General features: G+C 45.7%; 1 protein-coding gene across 3 annotated transcripts; it reads right to left on the bottom strand.

Annotated features, from left to right (window-relative positions):
* Window positions 1-1,687: 1,687 nt before the first annotated feature.
* DIRAS3 (DIRAS family GTPase 3) lies at window positions 1,688-7,358 on the bottom strand. 3 transcript variants are annotated; one of them, XM_053392103.1, is made up of 2 exons: window positions 6,856-7,358; window positions 1,688-3,095 (listed from the first exon to the last, which is right to left on the bottom strand). In XM_053392103.1, the coding sequence occupies exon 2, from the start codon at window positions 3,027-3,029 to the stop codon at window positions 2,433-2,435; it is 597 nt and encodes a 198-aa protein (XP_053248078.1). In that variant the 5' UTR covers window positions 3,030-3,095; window positions 6,856-7,358; the 3' UTR covers window positions 1,688-2,432. The 3 variants fall into 3 exon arrangements, with proteins under 3 accessions (XP_053248078.1, XP_053248079.1, XP_053248080.1); XM_053392104.1 differs by lacking the exon at window positions 6,856-7,358 and adding an exon at window positions 6,266-6,432; XM_053392105.1 differs by lacking the exon at window positions 6,856-7,358 and adding an exon at window positions 4,610-4,803.
* Window positions 7,359-14,828: the final 7,470 nt, after the last annotated feature.

Here is a 14,828-nt window from a genome sequence, read left to right as displayed (position 1 = left end):
ACTACCTAGTAGTGTTATTTGCTGAAATTTTGGTGTGTGTGTGTTTTGTTTTGTGTTACTTTCTTAGATGCAAAGAGATTCCAGCTGTCACAGTCAGCAGTGGCTACACTTCCTCCACACATTTCGTAAGAAATGAAATGACGGTACATTGTACCCCAAAATGGAATGGACTTGCTTCACTGCATTGGGCCTTTATTTTTGGTACCTCAAAATTATAGGCATATATTTTATTTATTTAACCAGACGGCAGAGCATCAACCGCAGAAGGGGATTAGGAGATGCCTTTGTTTTAAGTTGCTGGTCATAGAGAATTAAGGTGTTCTAGCTATTGAGTACTCTCCCTAGATTTGACATACTTTATCACCCCAGTCAGGCATTGAGCCAGACCATCCCCTCTACTCCCAGCCTTCAGGGGTGCACGTTGGTCTTTCAAACGTCAACGACTCCCCGTCCGAGCCCCAAATTCGGTGCCTGTTGCCTCACTTCTTCTCTTCTGCTCAATTCACTACATCATAGCCCTGCAGCGCAGCGGAGCCAGTTGCATTGCCCTAAGTCCGCCTCTGCCAGCCTTTGCACAAGTTCCTAACTGCAGAGACGCTTCCCTTCAGATTCTCCTTCAGACCTTCATGTTAAATGCATCCTCTCTAGTGGGGACATCATTGCTGGCTGTGGGCTTGCATGGATGATCCCCCCCCCCCACTGCCCTATTCACATATGTTCAAACCAAATGTCCTTTTAATATGGAATCTTTGCCATTCAGATATATTTGAAGGTCTAACTGCAGCAGGTCTACTGCAATGAATGAAATATTTAAAATGATAACTAGAAGCTGAAACATCAACTGTGACGTATAAAAAGTTTTATTGTGGTTTTCCATTCCGTTTGTTTGTTATCACTTATTATGCATTTACCAGTTCTGATGGATTTATTATAACTGTATGACAGAATGTTAGTAACAATAAGGAGCCTCAACTATGCCAGAAATAAACTGTCCATCTCATCAGATGGCTGGAGAGAACACTAATGAACCCTCTTGCTTATTAGACTCCTTAGGAGGTGCCCTGCTCTGAGTGTTAGCCTCCCACCACCAACTAACCACCCACCCACCACCTTCGAACAAACACCAGACCTTCTGGGGTGAGAAAATAGGTAGAAGTAGCACTTGGGGAAACACAGGAGGATTACAAATGGACAGCACAAAATAGGCGCCCTGTAAAATGTGAGCAAAGGAGGCACAGCAATCCCACCTTAAACATCTTGTGTGGAAGCTTCTCTGAGCCACATCTTCATTCTACAACTTAGCCATTGCTCCATTAATCTTACTTGGCTATGAGTGGTCGCCAAAGAAGAAGAAGAAAAGAAGACGACGACAGTGGAATACGTTTGCAGCCAGTTGTAGCAAAATGGAGAATGTTTAATGTGCAGCATGACTCAAGACCAGGTATGGTGGATCTGTAGCCTTCCAGATACTGGTTGGTAAGTCAAGGAGGCCAAGGCTGATGAGAGTTGGAGTCCATGCCTAGAGGGACACACTTTCCCCATCCCTGCCCAAGGTACACCAAGTTCACCTCTTGGCCATCCTCAATTTGAAAAGCACAGTGAGTATTTTTGACCACAGATTCTATCTTTTAGGGGAAGACAACCTTGGATCTGCTCATGATTAAGAAGTCAACAGATGCACACTAGGTATTCAAATCACTTTAATCGTTCACATAAAATCCTTGCCAATATACAAACACCACAAATGGAGTTTTAACATGTAATAGGAAACAGCAAGCACTTCTTTGGTGAGGAATGCAGCTCCTCCTCCTTCCCTACAAGCGTGCAGATTCAAAGATCTACAGTAAATGACCAAAAGTCATCATTTACCGCAATCAGCATTTTATTTTACCCTGGTGATGCATCCATCTGAAGAGGTCCCTTTGAAGTATATACAAAACCTCAGACACAGTACTATTTTTGTTTGTTTCTGGCTTACTGACCGGAGCCCTAGTGAGAATTGCTTGGTTCCTTGAGCATTTGCATAAGGGCAGGAGGGGAGGGGCTATGATAACTTGGAGATGGTTTCAGAAGCAGTGGCAAAATGCAGGACAAGAGTAGCCTCTGTTGCTTTTCCTCAACGCACGTGACCCTAGTGGCTTGTCCTGTGACATAAATGGCTAATACTGGTTGCTGCAGGGACAGGAGGGCATGGAGAGCGACGGCGGGTGTTTTGGAAAAGCCTGTTAGTGCAGAACAAGCATGCAAACCCCAACTTCCATCAAGGGAATATTCAAACAGCCTAAACGAAATTTAGACTATAAAGCAAAAACATCCTGGGTCAGCTCCTCGGGAAATCGCTACTCCAGGCACACCCCAGGACAAGCGAGACAGTTTTCAATACAAGAAGAAGTCCTCTTTCAACCGCAAAGGCGGTGCAGAGCCCAGGCATCTCACATGACTGAGCATTTGCCTTTCAGTTTATCCTTCTTGCGCTGCTGCTTGGATTTCTTACCGTCCACCTGGAGGCTGACGCTTCTCCTCTTCTCCAAATTCAAGAGCTCCTGGAAAAGCTCCTGCACATTGTAGTTCATTTTGGCCGACGTCTCCATGAAGGAGCACTTCCACTTGGTGGCCAGGACCTCCCCTTCGCTGGCCTGCACTTCCCTCTGCGAGTCGTCGCTCTTGTTCCCCACCAACATGATCGGGACCTTCTGGATGTCTCCTTTGATCTGGCAGATCTGCTCGTAGATGGGCTGAAGCTCTTCGATGGACTGCCGGCTGGTCACGGAGTAGACCAACATGAAGGCATGGCCTTTGGAGATGGACAGTCTCTGCATGGCAGGGAACTGGTGGCTCCCGGTAGTATCTGTGATCTGAAGGGTGCAGATGCTCTTGTCGCAGCTGATCACCTGGCGGTAGGTGTCCTCGACGGTGGGAATGTACGTCTCCCGGAAGGTTCCCCTCACAAAGCGGAGAACCAGAGAACTCTTGCCAACGCCTGCAGCTCCAAACACGACCACTCGGTAATCATTACTTTGTTCGGGCATATTGCTCGCTCGGCTGGAAACCAAGGAGGAGTTCTGTGTGTTTACATAGCCCCTTGGGGAGCAGGTCTGGAGGGAGAGAGAGAAGAGGGAAGGCATAACAAGAGTGCTGAATTCAACAATGTCCCCTCCCAAACCCTCCACATTTCAAGGAAGCAGCAGAGCCAAGCCACACTTTCTACAGGCAGCCCTTCTATTAGCTGTGAAATATCTGATCCGCCTGCAGCTGTAAGGCGAAATAAAGTTATAATTGCCTATGCGAGTGGAGATCAATCGGCCCTCCTCATTAATGCTCTTCAGTCCCCAAGCAACAGAACGCCCTGCAGCTGGCGCAAAACCTTCAGGATCACCCTTCCCCATTAAGCTAGCTTCAGCACACAGCTATTTTCATTTTCTGCTGTGGAGGGGGATGTTGTTGGCTGCGAATCCCAGGGGTTTGTCGCTTCCATTTCTCCTGTTTTCTGCACACGCCCACACTGGCTCTCAAGAAGCAACAGGCTCAGCAATCCAGCTGCATTACTCAGAAGGACCGATGCAAATGAATACAGACAAGCCCAGCATGTTGCCTCCTGGCGTAATCACAGCTGCCAACAGGCAGGCAGGACAGCCCCCTTGTAGGTTTGACCCACCAACCCTGTTAAAGAAAGGCAACACCAGCATAAGCCTGCTGTACCGCAGAGTTACGACCTGAATGGCCAGACAGGAAGACCGTGGAATTGTAACTATTATTTCACCTTCCCTCTGCAGTACATCCATGCATGTATACCAAGGATCACAAATTTCCTGTGCTGTAAGTACTTAAGTTAGGAATATGCCCCAGGATTCTCAGCAGCATGGGATGTAAAATCACTAAAAAATTACTAATAATGAATTGCAAGCAGTCGCACCTCATCTTGTTGACATTCATTTTAACTATTTACAAGGAACTCTGGGACTACTGAAATAACAGTGCAATCCTAACCATGTCCATTCAGAAGTAAGTCCTGTTGAATTCAGTGAGGTTGCTCCCAGACAATAGGGTTAGGATTGCAGAACAATCCATTATCACAGGGGTCAGGGAACTGGGTCTCTCCAGATGATGCTGGACTACAACTCCCATCATCTCTGACCATTGGCCACACTGGCCAGAGCTGATGGGAGTTGGAGTCTAAAGTATCTGAAGGGCTACAGGTTCCCCACACCTGGGCTATCAGTTTCCTCAAGGTCTAGACGAGACGTTCATGGAAACATTCCATTCAGTCCAGCCAATATTCTCAGCACCCTGCAGACCTGCCATAAGCCATGGTGTTAAGCATAATTTGTGGGTATACACTGCTGAATTCAGTGGGGCTTACTTTTGAATAAGTACACACAGGATTGGGTTATCTCATGAGTATCAGAACCAGGTTTTTTATGACAGTTCTCACTAATACAGAGGAGCAGCACCTCTCTCTCTCTCTCTCTCTCTCTCTCTTTTTTGCTCCCCATGACAGCCATTTTGTGCTGTGCTGGCACCCACAGCACTTTTATCAGTATGTGAATAACACCAACGCCTCATTTTTAAAACAACAACAACAACAACAAAAATAGACTGATCAAAATACTTTTTGCACAGGAGATATTGGCTACGCTGTTTGCCAAGATGACAGAATCAAAATGTTGCTCAGGTTGGGGAAAATATTTCTGCTTCAGGAAGTTTAGGCATCTGGGGTTTTCCCTTCAGTCCTGATTCTACCAGCCAAAAATCCAGCAAAGAAGTTGCAGATTTTCAAGCCTTCAGGGTGAATCATCTTATGGTTCCTTTCCAGTGAGAAAATTCTGAAGGTAAAGTTATCAGAATGTTTTTCCATTAATTCATTTATTACTTCTGCTGTTGTTTTAGTGGCAGAGTTAACATCTCTTAAAAAATTGTACTAAAGCATGTATTATTGGTGTACTGTGATCTTCAAATGAAGGATACTATATAAATCTAATAAATAAAAGTAAAATAAAAATTTCACTATTAACAAGGCTAGGGATTACTGAATAACCAAACACCACATAGTTCAAGTTTAAATCTGCCAAAGCCCCTCACCAAGTTCATTTTTGTCTCCTCCTCTGTGTTGTTTCCTCAAACAGCACGGAGGACAAAAGCCAAGGCTTTTGGAAAACACTAGCACTGAAAGAATCTGAAGCACTTTTGCCAGGTGCTAAGAAGAAACAGGGTTTTAGAAAGCAAGAATGCTAAAATGGAACAGAGCAGGGTGCAGGTGTTCCAGCTGTTTCTGTGACAGGGCCCCTGTGCCTTTAACAGCCACAGGACAGAAGGAAATTCAGCAGGTGATGTTTGCCATCGCAACATCCACATTCTGAAAGCATTTCATCTGTTGACCACACAACCTTCCAAGGGGTAGGAGGAGTCCAACCTGCTCAAGTATCTCCTGGAGCTTGGAGTTAGTTTGGAACCCATGTGCTGATCATAAAAAGGCAATTCCCAGTGCTGCTCTGCCCCAGATATCCCCCCCCCCTGGCCAACTTCCTCCCCATGCTCTAGCAGCTGCCCATTGGGAAGATCCATGTCTGCCATTAAGCAAGCCCAACAGAGCCAGAAGATTTCGGACTTGGATCTGTAAGACCAGAACACCTAGGGTGCAGTCAAGTCGCTGCTGTTTTGGTGTGCTTCGCACTTCCCACCCTTCATCTGCTAACATCAGCAGGGCTTAAATTCATTTCTGTTTGTGTACACACCTAGGAAGTGTGGAAGTGGGTGTGGATGTCTTTCCCCTATGTAAGGGTGCTCACATCTTGGCTAGAGAGAATAAGGAACTGGTGGCTTAAGGAGTTTTAAGAACAACAAGCATCATACAGTAGCATCTTGAAACAAAGTACAAGAGATATATGCATTTTGGAGAATGCTGCCTGAAAACAGATTGAAAACTCAGCACTGCAAACACAGTGAGTGCACACCATAAACAAGAGTAGGAGCACAGCCCTAGTTTAGTACAATAGCCAATAGCATGTTGGACAGCACTCTCGAGAAACCTAGGAAGTTGCCTAATACTAGTTTGTATATTTGTCCAGAATCTAAGGCTTCTCCATCTTCTCCATCACTTGCTATCTGATCCTGATAACTGGAGACATCTAGGATTGAACGAGGGACATTGTGCATGCAATTCATGTACTCTAGTCCTGAGCTATGATCCCTCCCCGCAATCTCTCTCTCTCTCTCTCTCTCTCTCGCTGTTCCTCCAGCTGAAGGAAAAGGCGTAACAGCAACCTACCTCACTACGTTGTCCTGTTGCAAGCAGGTTCACAGCATCTGCAAGGAACGCCCCCACTCTTTAAACCTCTCAGGTTTCATTGGAATGGAGGCTTTTCTTCCAAGCAACTGTTGCGCAGGGCCGAGGTGCCAAGGCGCTGCTCCGCCTAAGCACACATATATTCCCGCACACTTGGATGATGACCCCACTACGCTGGCGAAGGCAAGTCTCGGCACGATCAGCCAAGATAGAAGCGTCACGGTGGGACTCAGATTTGGGGGAACCAAACAGGCGCGGATGCCTTCCAGAAAGCACTCCCTCTCCACCAGCCAGGAGGGAAGAATATCCCCCAGAGGGGATCCCTCTCTCCCAGCCCCCAGGAAGCCAACGAGTAAGCCAGGCCTCCCGGCAGCTCAGTAGCCCACAGGGGCGAGGCAGCATCCGAGCAGGAAGCCCAGCAACACGCAAACACACAAACACACAGAGGAGCAAAGCTCCCCAGGACTGTCAAGAGACGCAGATTTTGTCATCCACCGACATCACACACACACCTCCCCCTCCCCAAAGTGAGGACCACCACCCCCCTTCCACCCTCTCGGTGCTCTCTTTACCTCGATCGCTGGCTCTTCCAGAAGCCTGGGCGGCCAGCCTCTCTCGCTGCCTGCCGGGCGTCACCAGAGGAGGCACTCCCGGGAAACGCGCTCCCCTGCGCCCCTGCGGGGTAGCCCAGGCAGGGCGGCGCCATCGCGCCCAGGGAACAAGGCGGCCTGCCTCTCCCCTAGTGCTGCTGGCTGCTGCTGCCTTGGAGCTCCCCAACTGAGTCCGCCCTCGATGGCGGTGGAGGCAGCAAAGCGTCGCCCCGGAGGAGCTTGCTCAGCCTAATAACCCTTCTCCAGAAACAGCAGCCCGCTTCTTTCCCCGCCCGGCCACTCTCACGTTCCAGCTGCGCGGAGCATCCCCAGGCAAGCGTCACCGTGGAACGTGGAGGACAATGGCTGAAAGGCACCCAGCGCGGGGGAGGAGGCGGCTTTCCCTTTCCATCGAAAGAGAACGAGCGCGCCCCAGTTTGTTGGGCGGGTGGGGGCTCGTTTTTGTCTCTTTTTTGGCCGAGGAGTTTTCGGGGGCTGGCTGTTTTTCAGAGAAGTAAACAAGCACCAGCAGCAGCACGCTCTTTGCAATGGAAAGGAATTGCTCTTAAAATCTCCAGGGCTGCTCCGAGAGAAAATCATTAATCTAGCATCTCCACACAGGTGACAGCCCCCCTCCCCCCACCTCCACTGTTTTTCCGTGCGGCATCTCTGGCGCTGCACCTGTTCAATTTCCGCTTTGTCGTTAAAGATATTTAGAGTCACGGCCGGAAAGAAAGGAAAGGGGTGGGGGAGAGCAACCTCTTTGTTTCAGAGCTCGCCCTCCACCTGCAACTTTTAGGTAAAGGCACACACATTTAAAAGCACTTCCATACGATACGTGCTACCCTGAGTCCTTGCAAGCGCAGCTGCACCTTCGCCAATGGTGGACGGTGGGGGAAGAAACCTTCTTAGCATTAGCAAAGCTTTAAACACAAACGTGCCCACACGCGATAAATAACAACAGACTTCTGTGGTGGAGTCTTAGTGATGCATGGAGAGTGTTTGTGTTTAAAATATTGATAAATCCCATTTGGGTAGCTGACTGCCATTCATTCATTCATTCATTCATTTTATTTTGTCAATGACATGCCACTAGTGAGACAGCTCCATTTCCCTTGCCACATCTCCAACAATGATATACCACTAGTGGGAAATCCCAATCTCCCTTCTGTCCCACATTGACTATGAACTTGATTTTCCCTGCCTTCCTCCTTCTCCTTTGAGTTATACAGCGCTGCACTCTCAGGGCACACTCTCCAGAATTTACAGAATTGCATGGGTTGAGGTTTGCAATACCTGCTTTTTGAATGATCCAGCAGAACCTCAAGATCCTTAGACAAAAGCTTGGAGCCAAAGACATGCACTGAGAATTAAAGAATGTTGAGGATTGGAAAAGAATGTTGAGCCCAGGTTTGAGTACCAGAACTGAATGGAGTTCTTCTACACACACACACGCACCTGGATTTATTCCAAAGTTCTTCCTTTCAGCAGTGAAATTTAGGAGTCATTTTATTGTTGCTGTTGTCAAACTATTGAGAGTCAGAAATATCTGCCATATCTTCTGCAAATTGTCCACGTCTCTACCGTTAGGTACAGATCTACCTTCTTCCCACTCCTGCATAGATCATAGAACTGTAAAGTTGGGAGGGGCCATGAGGGTCATCTAGTCCAACCCCCTGCAATGCAGGACTCTTTTGCCCAATGTGGGGCTTGAACCCACGACCCTGAGATGAAGTTGTGGGTTCAACTCTACCAATGGAGCTCTCCCAGCGCTACTTATGGCAGAAAGTAAAGAGAGACAGAAAACAGGTGGGGTGGGAAGGGAGGCGAGAGGAGTGGGAAAATGTGTCTTTGAGTATGTACAGCTTGGGAACAGGTGGAAACGAGATTTTAGTGGAGAAGCCCAAGGCCAGACACAAAAAGGTTGCTGCCTGCAAAGTGCTGTGCATGGCATAGGGTTTTGGAGGGGCTGGTGATTGGTCCCAGCGGTGTCTTTACTCCCCTCCCCCCAATATTATATCTGATGTCATCTGTAAGCTGTTGGCATGGCTTGGCCAAAATGGTCTTGTGGGCCACATGAGGAGACCTGGCAAAATTAATTAGGGCTGGAGATTCCCCTTTCCACTGATTTAGGAATTTGAATCCCACCATGCTGAAATGGAGGCTCCCCTCTTTCATTAGCAGCAATATGCCTCCTAATAAAAAGGCAAGGAAGGAGGCTTTTGATACTTTAGTATTTAGATTTTTTATGCCTATAAAAGCTGCATGATGACCAAACCCCCCCAAAAAACCAGGGCGCAGCTTTTCCCAGTATGAGGACGCCTTGATGAAGTGATCTGCCCCCTGGCATTTCTCCCTGCCACTCAGCTCTTACAGATAACCCTAGATACTACCACAAATAAAAGCAAGATTTTTCTCCCCCGCCTGAGCTTGTGGGAGTCCAGTGCTGCTGTCAAGCAGTTTATTTCCCCTTGACTCATACTCATGGTTATTTATTTGCATCTAAAAAGCAGACCAATTAATTACAGTCTGTATCTTGGCTTTTATGCTCTTTCCCAGCATTTATTCTTTAGGGCAGCTGCAGTTTTGAAGTTGTTGTTTCCCCCAGAGAGTGGAGATGCTGCATACATAAGCCTCTCTCCCGCCCCACAAAGATAGAAAGAGGAATTCTTTCTACTTCTACTTTCATATGAAGCTACTTGTGGAATGCTGAGATCTAGGCGCTGCTGCATCATCATCATCATCATCATTATCATTATAACAAGACTTCTATAGCATTTCATTTATAAAATCTCTAAGTGGTATACATTAAGTGGTACCAAAAATATCATTAAAAATAGCAATAAAAGCAGACTTTTAAACAGTAGGCGCAACCAAATGATGATAAAATCCATGTACATAATAAAATTATATGTCTGGTTAGGCTTTAAAGAAGCACAGCTGCCTTTGTGGTTGAAGTCCTTATTTTCAAACTTTGTACCATCCCACATTGGGTGCTGGGATTGCTTCTTACCAGCCCTTCGCCTATGCCTTTAACCATGGGTAGGCAAACTAAGGACCGGGGGCCAGATCTGGCCCAATCACCTTCTAAATCTGGCCTGCGAATGGTCCTGGAATCAGCGTGTTTTTACATGAGTAGAATGTGTCCTTTTATTTAAAATGCATCTTTGGGGTATAGGAATTCGTTCATCCCCCCCCCCAAATATAGTCCTGCCCCCACAAAGTCTGAGGGACAGTGGACCAGCCCCCTGCTGAAAAAGTTTGCTGACCCTTGCTTAACACTAGATGAAGAACTACACACATGAAATGGATTACAGTGGTACCTTGGGTTACAGACGCTTCATGTTACAGACACTTCAGGTTACAGACTCCGCTAACCCAGAAATAGTACCTCGGGTTAAGAACTTTGCTTCAGGATGAGAACAGAAATTGCACTGCACTGGCATGGCGACAGTGGGAGGCCCCATTAGCTAAAGTGGTGCTTCAGGTTAAGAACAGTTTCAGGTTAAGAACGGACCTCCAGAACGAATTAAGTTCTTAACCCGAGGTACCACTGCACATACATATAAGATGAAACCATGGTAGGTGTTTGTAAGGTGAAAAAGCAGACAGCTGGAAGAATGGCTTAATGGCAAGTGAAGGATGTCAACTGGAGACTAAATAAGAAAGGAAGCAGCTATGGGGAACTATCTTGGACATATGATTGCAACGGGAGCGGGAAACCTGATTTTAAGAAATTGTATTAAATTAAAGTAATTTGGTTTGATTTGTAATAATTTTGAATCATCATCATCACCATCATCATCTTAGATACAGAGAAGAAGCAGGACCAGGTAAAACAAAAAACAAAACAAAACAAAACAAAACAAAACAAAACAAATGGTTTTCATTGGTTGCCAGTGTAATTGGGAAGAAACCTCTGACTTTTGCATGGCTCAAATATAACCTACTGTACAAAGGTAAGAACCACATCTGTGACTCTGTTTGCTTTTGCTTCTGGTCTCCCCCATCACTGGCATGTGGCCCTCAGAGTTTTACTCATTAGAGAATGCAGCCATTGAGATAGAAAATGACCCCTCTCCCCTGGTTTCTTCCCGTTCAGCTTGTGAGCCCTGGGCTCTCGAACGTTGCTTTGTCTGTGATCCTTGTGGTATATTGCAGAGGCTTCAAGAACATAGACATTGCTGCATCTGAAACATTGTGGATTGACTCATACCTTTCAAGCATGTGCGACACTGCGGGTTTGAGTCTTTCTCCCGCCGCCCCTTATTGACACAGGTAGCTCTTTACCAGGTGTGTTCTTGGATCGGCCCACCTCTTCTTCTGAATTTCACCAGCTCTGTTGATGGTGATAGTCTCTAAGAGTTGTCTCTCGGGACAAAACTGAATTTCTATAGGGAAGAGCTTTCAGTGCAACTCTGGTTGGGTAGCAACCAGTTTTCTGCAGAGAGAGGGGAAAGTTCCTGGAAATAATATTGATGGGTAGAAAATTGAAACTGGAAACTGGAGAAGAGTCCCCTTTAACAGCTGGGATACAAGAGAAATTATGTAACTGGAATTTCACCAGCATTTTATTTTGAAGTATGAGCCAGCCTGGCTCAGTTAAATTTCCACAACGTATAAAAGGAATAGACAACAACCACAGTAAAATGGCCCTAAGAGAGTTTTCATTTTTATAATGCAGTTTTGAAAGCATTCAAGAGCTGGCAGAGCTTCCTGAATATTGCCTTGTTCGCCATGCCTGCCCTCCTCTCCACTCACCCAAAGCCATCAAGCAGATTAAATTAAAGTCCAACTTCATCCAAAGATTAATCTTTTGAGAGAGATTTCTCAGCATGATTAATGGAAAAAACGTGGGTTTAAGAATCCACTCTCTCCACATGATGAGCTAAAATTAAGGAGTCCAAGACCAGCTGCTGGACAGGTAGATGAGATGAAGAAAGTTGTAGCTCCTTTTGCAAAAACAGAGAGTGACCAAAACTGAAGAATATTAGGGGGAAATCTTATAGAGCAATGGATATGTCCTCAGGGATGGAGGATAAATTTGGTTTTTGTTTGCATTTTAAGGAGAAACTACTTAATTTGCACTTCTCAAACCAATCTGCAAACTGAAACACAATTATTCTTTGAAACTTACATTTCCTCAAAATTTTGTGGTGCAGTTGTCCAACGAAACAATGTGCACAAAATTGCATATATATTAGGGGGGAAGTGTGCACAAAATACATGCCTTAGTGAAATTAACATACACAAAAATGCATTCAGTTAGAAGAAATTGTTTGCAAAATGTGTAAATTAGTCAAAACTGCACCTAAAAATGTGTATATTGGGAAAAACCTGCAGTAAAATGTTGATGAAATTTCATGAGTTTGTTTTTTTAAAATTTAAATTGCAAAAACATGTTACCCTTCTCTGCAACAAAATGAAGTTTGTTATCAAGTAAATGTGTTTAACATCAGGGAGCAGAAGCCAGGACTACTTTTCCCCCTGTAATCAAGATGGTGCAGCCATTTAAGTGAATTTTTTAAAGGAGAAACTGCGTATGCTAAGAGTATATCTTCCTTTTTAAAAAATAATAATAATCAGGGTTGGCCATTTGTTTGTGGGGAATATTTGCTCTAATGTATCAGAAATGTGGGGATAGTTTTCATTGTAAATAAAGGAATGGGTGTGGGTGGGTGTGAAATAAAGAAATGTTACTTGTGTGCTTCACAACATGGCTGTCTAAGGCAGGTCCCCATATGTCCGTTTAAGTCCAGGATCTAAAATAATCCAGCTGCACCACTGGGAGATGCCAGCATGGATAACGTGCAGGTGTGGTGGATTTGTCGTCTAGCAACCTGAGTCTATAGAGTCACAGATTCCTCATAAAGCAACATATCTGAAGCCCAAACACTTCCATGACAAAAGAGCCCAAAGTTTGCAATAATTTCAGAGAAGAAGCTACGACTCAATCTAGCAGTGGGGTAAAAGGAGAGAGGGAGGTATAGAAAGATGGGAGCCAAATCACCTCTCCGATTCTGAAAAGCCCATCAGAGCTGGGTTATGAAGGGTGTCGTGAAACCAAGCTAGACAGCTTCATCTCTGCCTGGTTTAACATTTTAAAAAGGAGGAGATAGGAGGACAAGCAAACAGCCAATATGAAACCCTTTCCTGGAAAGGCCTGCTCAGGGGAAACTGTATGCTAGGCCTAGTCAGAACACAGGCAAAAGACTGATTCTCAAGCATGCACCCCTTTGATATGCGAGACATAAAGCCAGGCTGGCAAAATACGTCACTGCAGCAGCTAATATATGCTCAATAAGTACTCCCACAGCACAGGGTGAGTATGTGGGATTTCCTTAACTACAGAGAGGAAGCAGTACTTTTTACTTTTTGTTATTTTTTGTGAGGGGGAACAGGAGAGTTGAGATGATCTTCTGAAAGGCTTTGGTTTAAATTGTTCAGTATCCATCCTCCGTTTCAAAAAATAAACTAAACAAGGAATGGGAATGTGGATGGGCCTCTCCATTTCAGCAGGGAGGGCCTTCCACAACACCGAGGCCTCCAGGGAAAAAGCTTGCCTTTGCATTACCACATCGTTCTTGAAGAGGCGCCATGAATTGCCAACCCTCCGGAACCTGTGACTGGTTACCATGAGTTCCTTTCTCTCTCTCTCACCAGGGTCTGTGTGCTGCAGTCATAGGTAGGCAGGAGAGAAAATATCCTCATTAATTATCTCTTTTATATAACGTCCCGGAAGAACTGATTTGCATACGGGACCAAAGGCATAGGCACTCTTCCATATTTAATAGAACTTTAACTTTTAGGAAAAAGAAACGAAACCACGTCACAGCATGGGCAAAGAGGCTCCCACATGCTGCTTTGGAATATATTTCCTGGTTCCTCTCCAAATGTCGCAGAAGCCCAGCAGCAGAGAGCTAATTCATCAAAGGCAACGTGATCGTCAGAGAGAGGCAATCCCCTACTAATGTTGGAGCAAGGAAAGGAAGCTGTCATCAGGGACTGATTTTAGTAGGCGGCTTGTGCCAGAGGTGTTACATTCGGAGCTATTAAAGCCAGTGGGATTTGCTGCCAACTCCAGTGGGCTGTAGAGTGAAGCTGGTTATCTTGCCAGCGACATCAGCCACAGACACCTCTGCCTAATGGTGTGAATTGCGGAGTTTACCTCCTTGTCTATGTCTGCACAGTAGCAGCTCAGCCTGTTCCTCTTTGCAACTTATCCCAACGCAGCACAAATCTGAAAGGAGGATTTCGCAGCGGGTATATAGCGGTCCGTGTCCTTATGCAGGGGGAACAAATTTAGGGAGCCTGACCTGACCTTGTTTCGTGGCCTCCCTTCTTTTTAATTGAAAGGGGATATACGAAGAGGAAGGCTTGTCCTCATCTGCGAGGTATAATTTAGTGAATGTAGATGTGGGAAGGGATCAGTCCCAGGTCATAATCTGTGGCAGGGTGGCTGAGCCTGAGCCACTAACATCCCCAGCAGGTCCAAGGAGGATCAGAGTCAGGAATTACCTGTGCAAAACAAAACAGTTTAGCATACTTATCTGAACAGAGTCCTGATAAGGCCTAACAAAACAAAAAATGTAATCTTTGAAAACACATCCTTCTAATGTCCCCCACCCCCGTAGGATAAACACAGCTGTTACCAATCATTTATATCTAGCACATATTTTGACTGCAATCCTTACGAGATCTAAAACCCATTGAACTCAGTGGCACTTACTTCTGAGTAAAACAAAAAACATAGGCTCAGGTTGCAAGCATATCTTTACAGCTGGAGCCTATGCCTTTTTTGCTCAGAAGTAAGTGTGCATGAGACTGTAGGCTTAGATTTTCTTCTCAGGGTCAAAGTTAATTGTGGTAGATTGCATTATGTGTGCATGCATTTTCTTATCTATTTACCTTTCTTGTGTCATGGGTCCCAAAGTGGCCCGCATGTGTTTCCCCAA

This window comes from Podarcis raffonei, chromosome 6 (assembly GCF_027172205.1).
Source record: "Podarcis raffonei isolate rPodRaf1 chromosome 6, rPodRaf1.pri, whole genome shotgun sequence".
In the NCBI taxonomy this organism is placed as follows: domain Eukaryota; kingdom Metazoa; phylum Chordata; class Lepidosauria; order Squamata; family Lacertidae; genus Podarcis; species Podarcis raffonei.
This window is presented reverse-complemented; position numbering and strand designations above follow the sequence as displayed.

Excerpts from the sequence above, each read along its gene's own strand:
- DIRAS3 (XM_053392103.1), bottom strand. The coding sequence starts at position 3,029 with ATGCCCGAACAAAGTAATGATTACCGAGTGGTCGTGTTTGGAGCTGCA.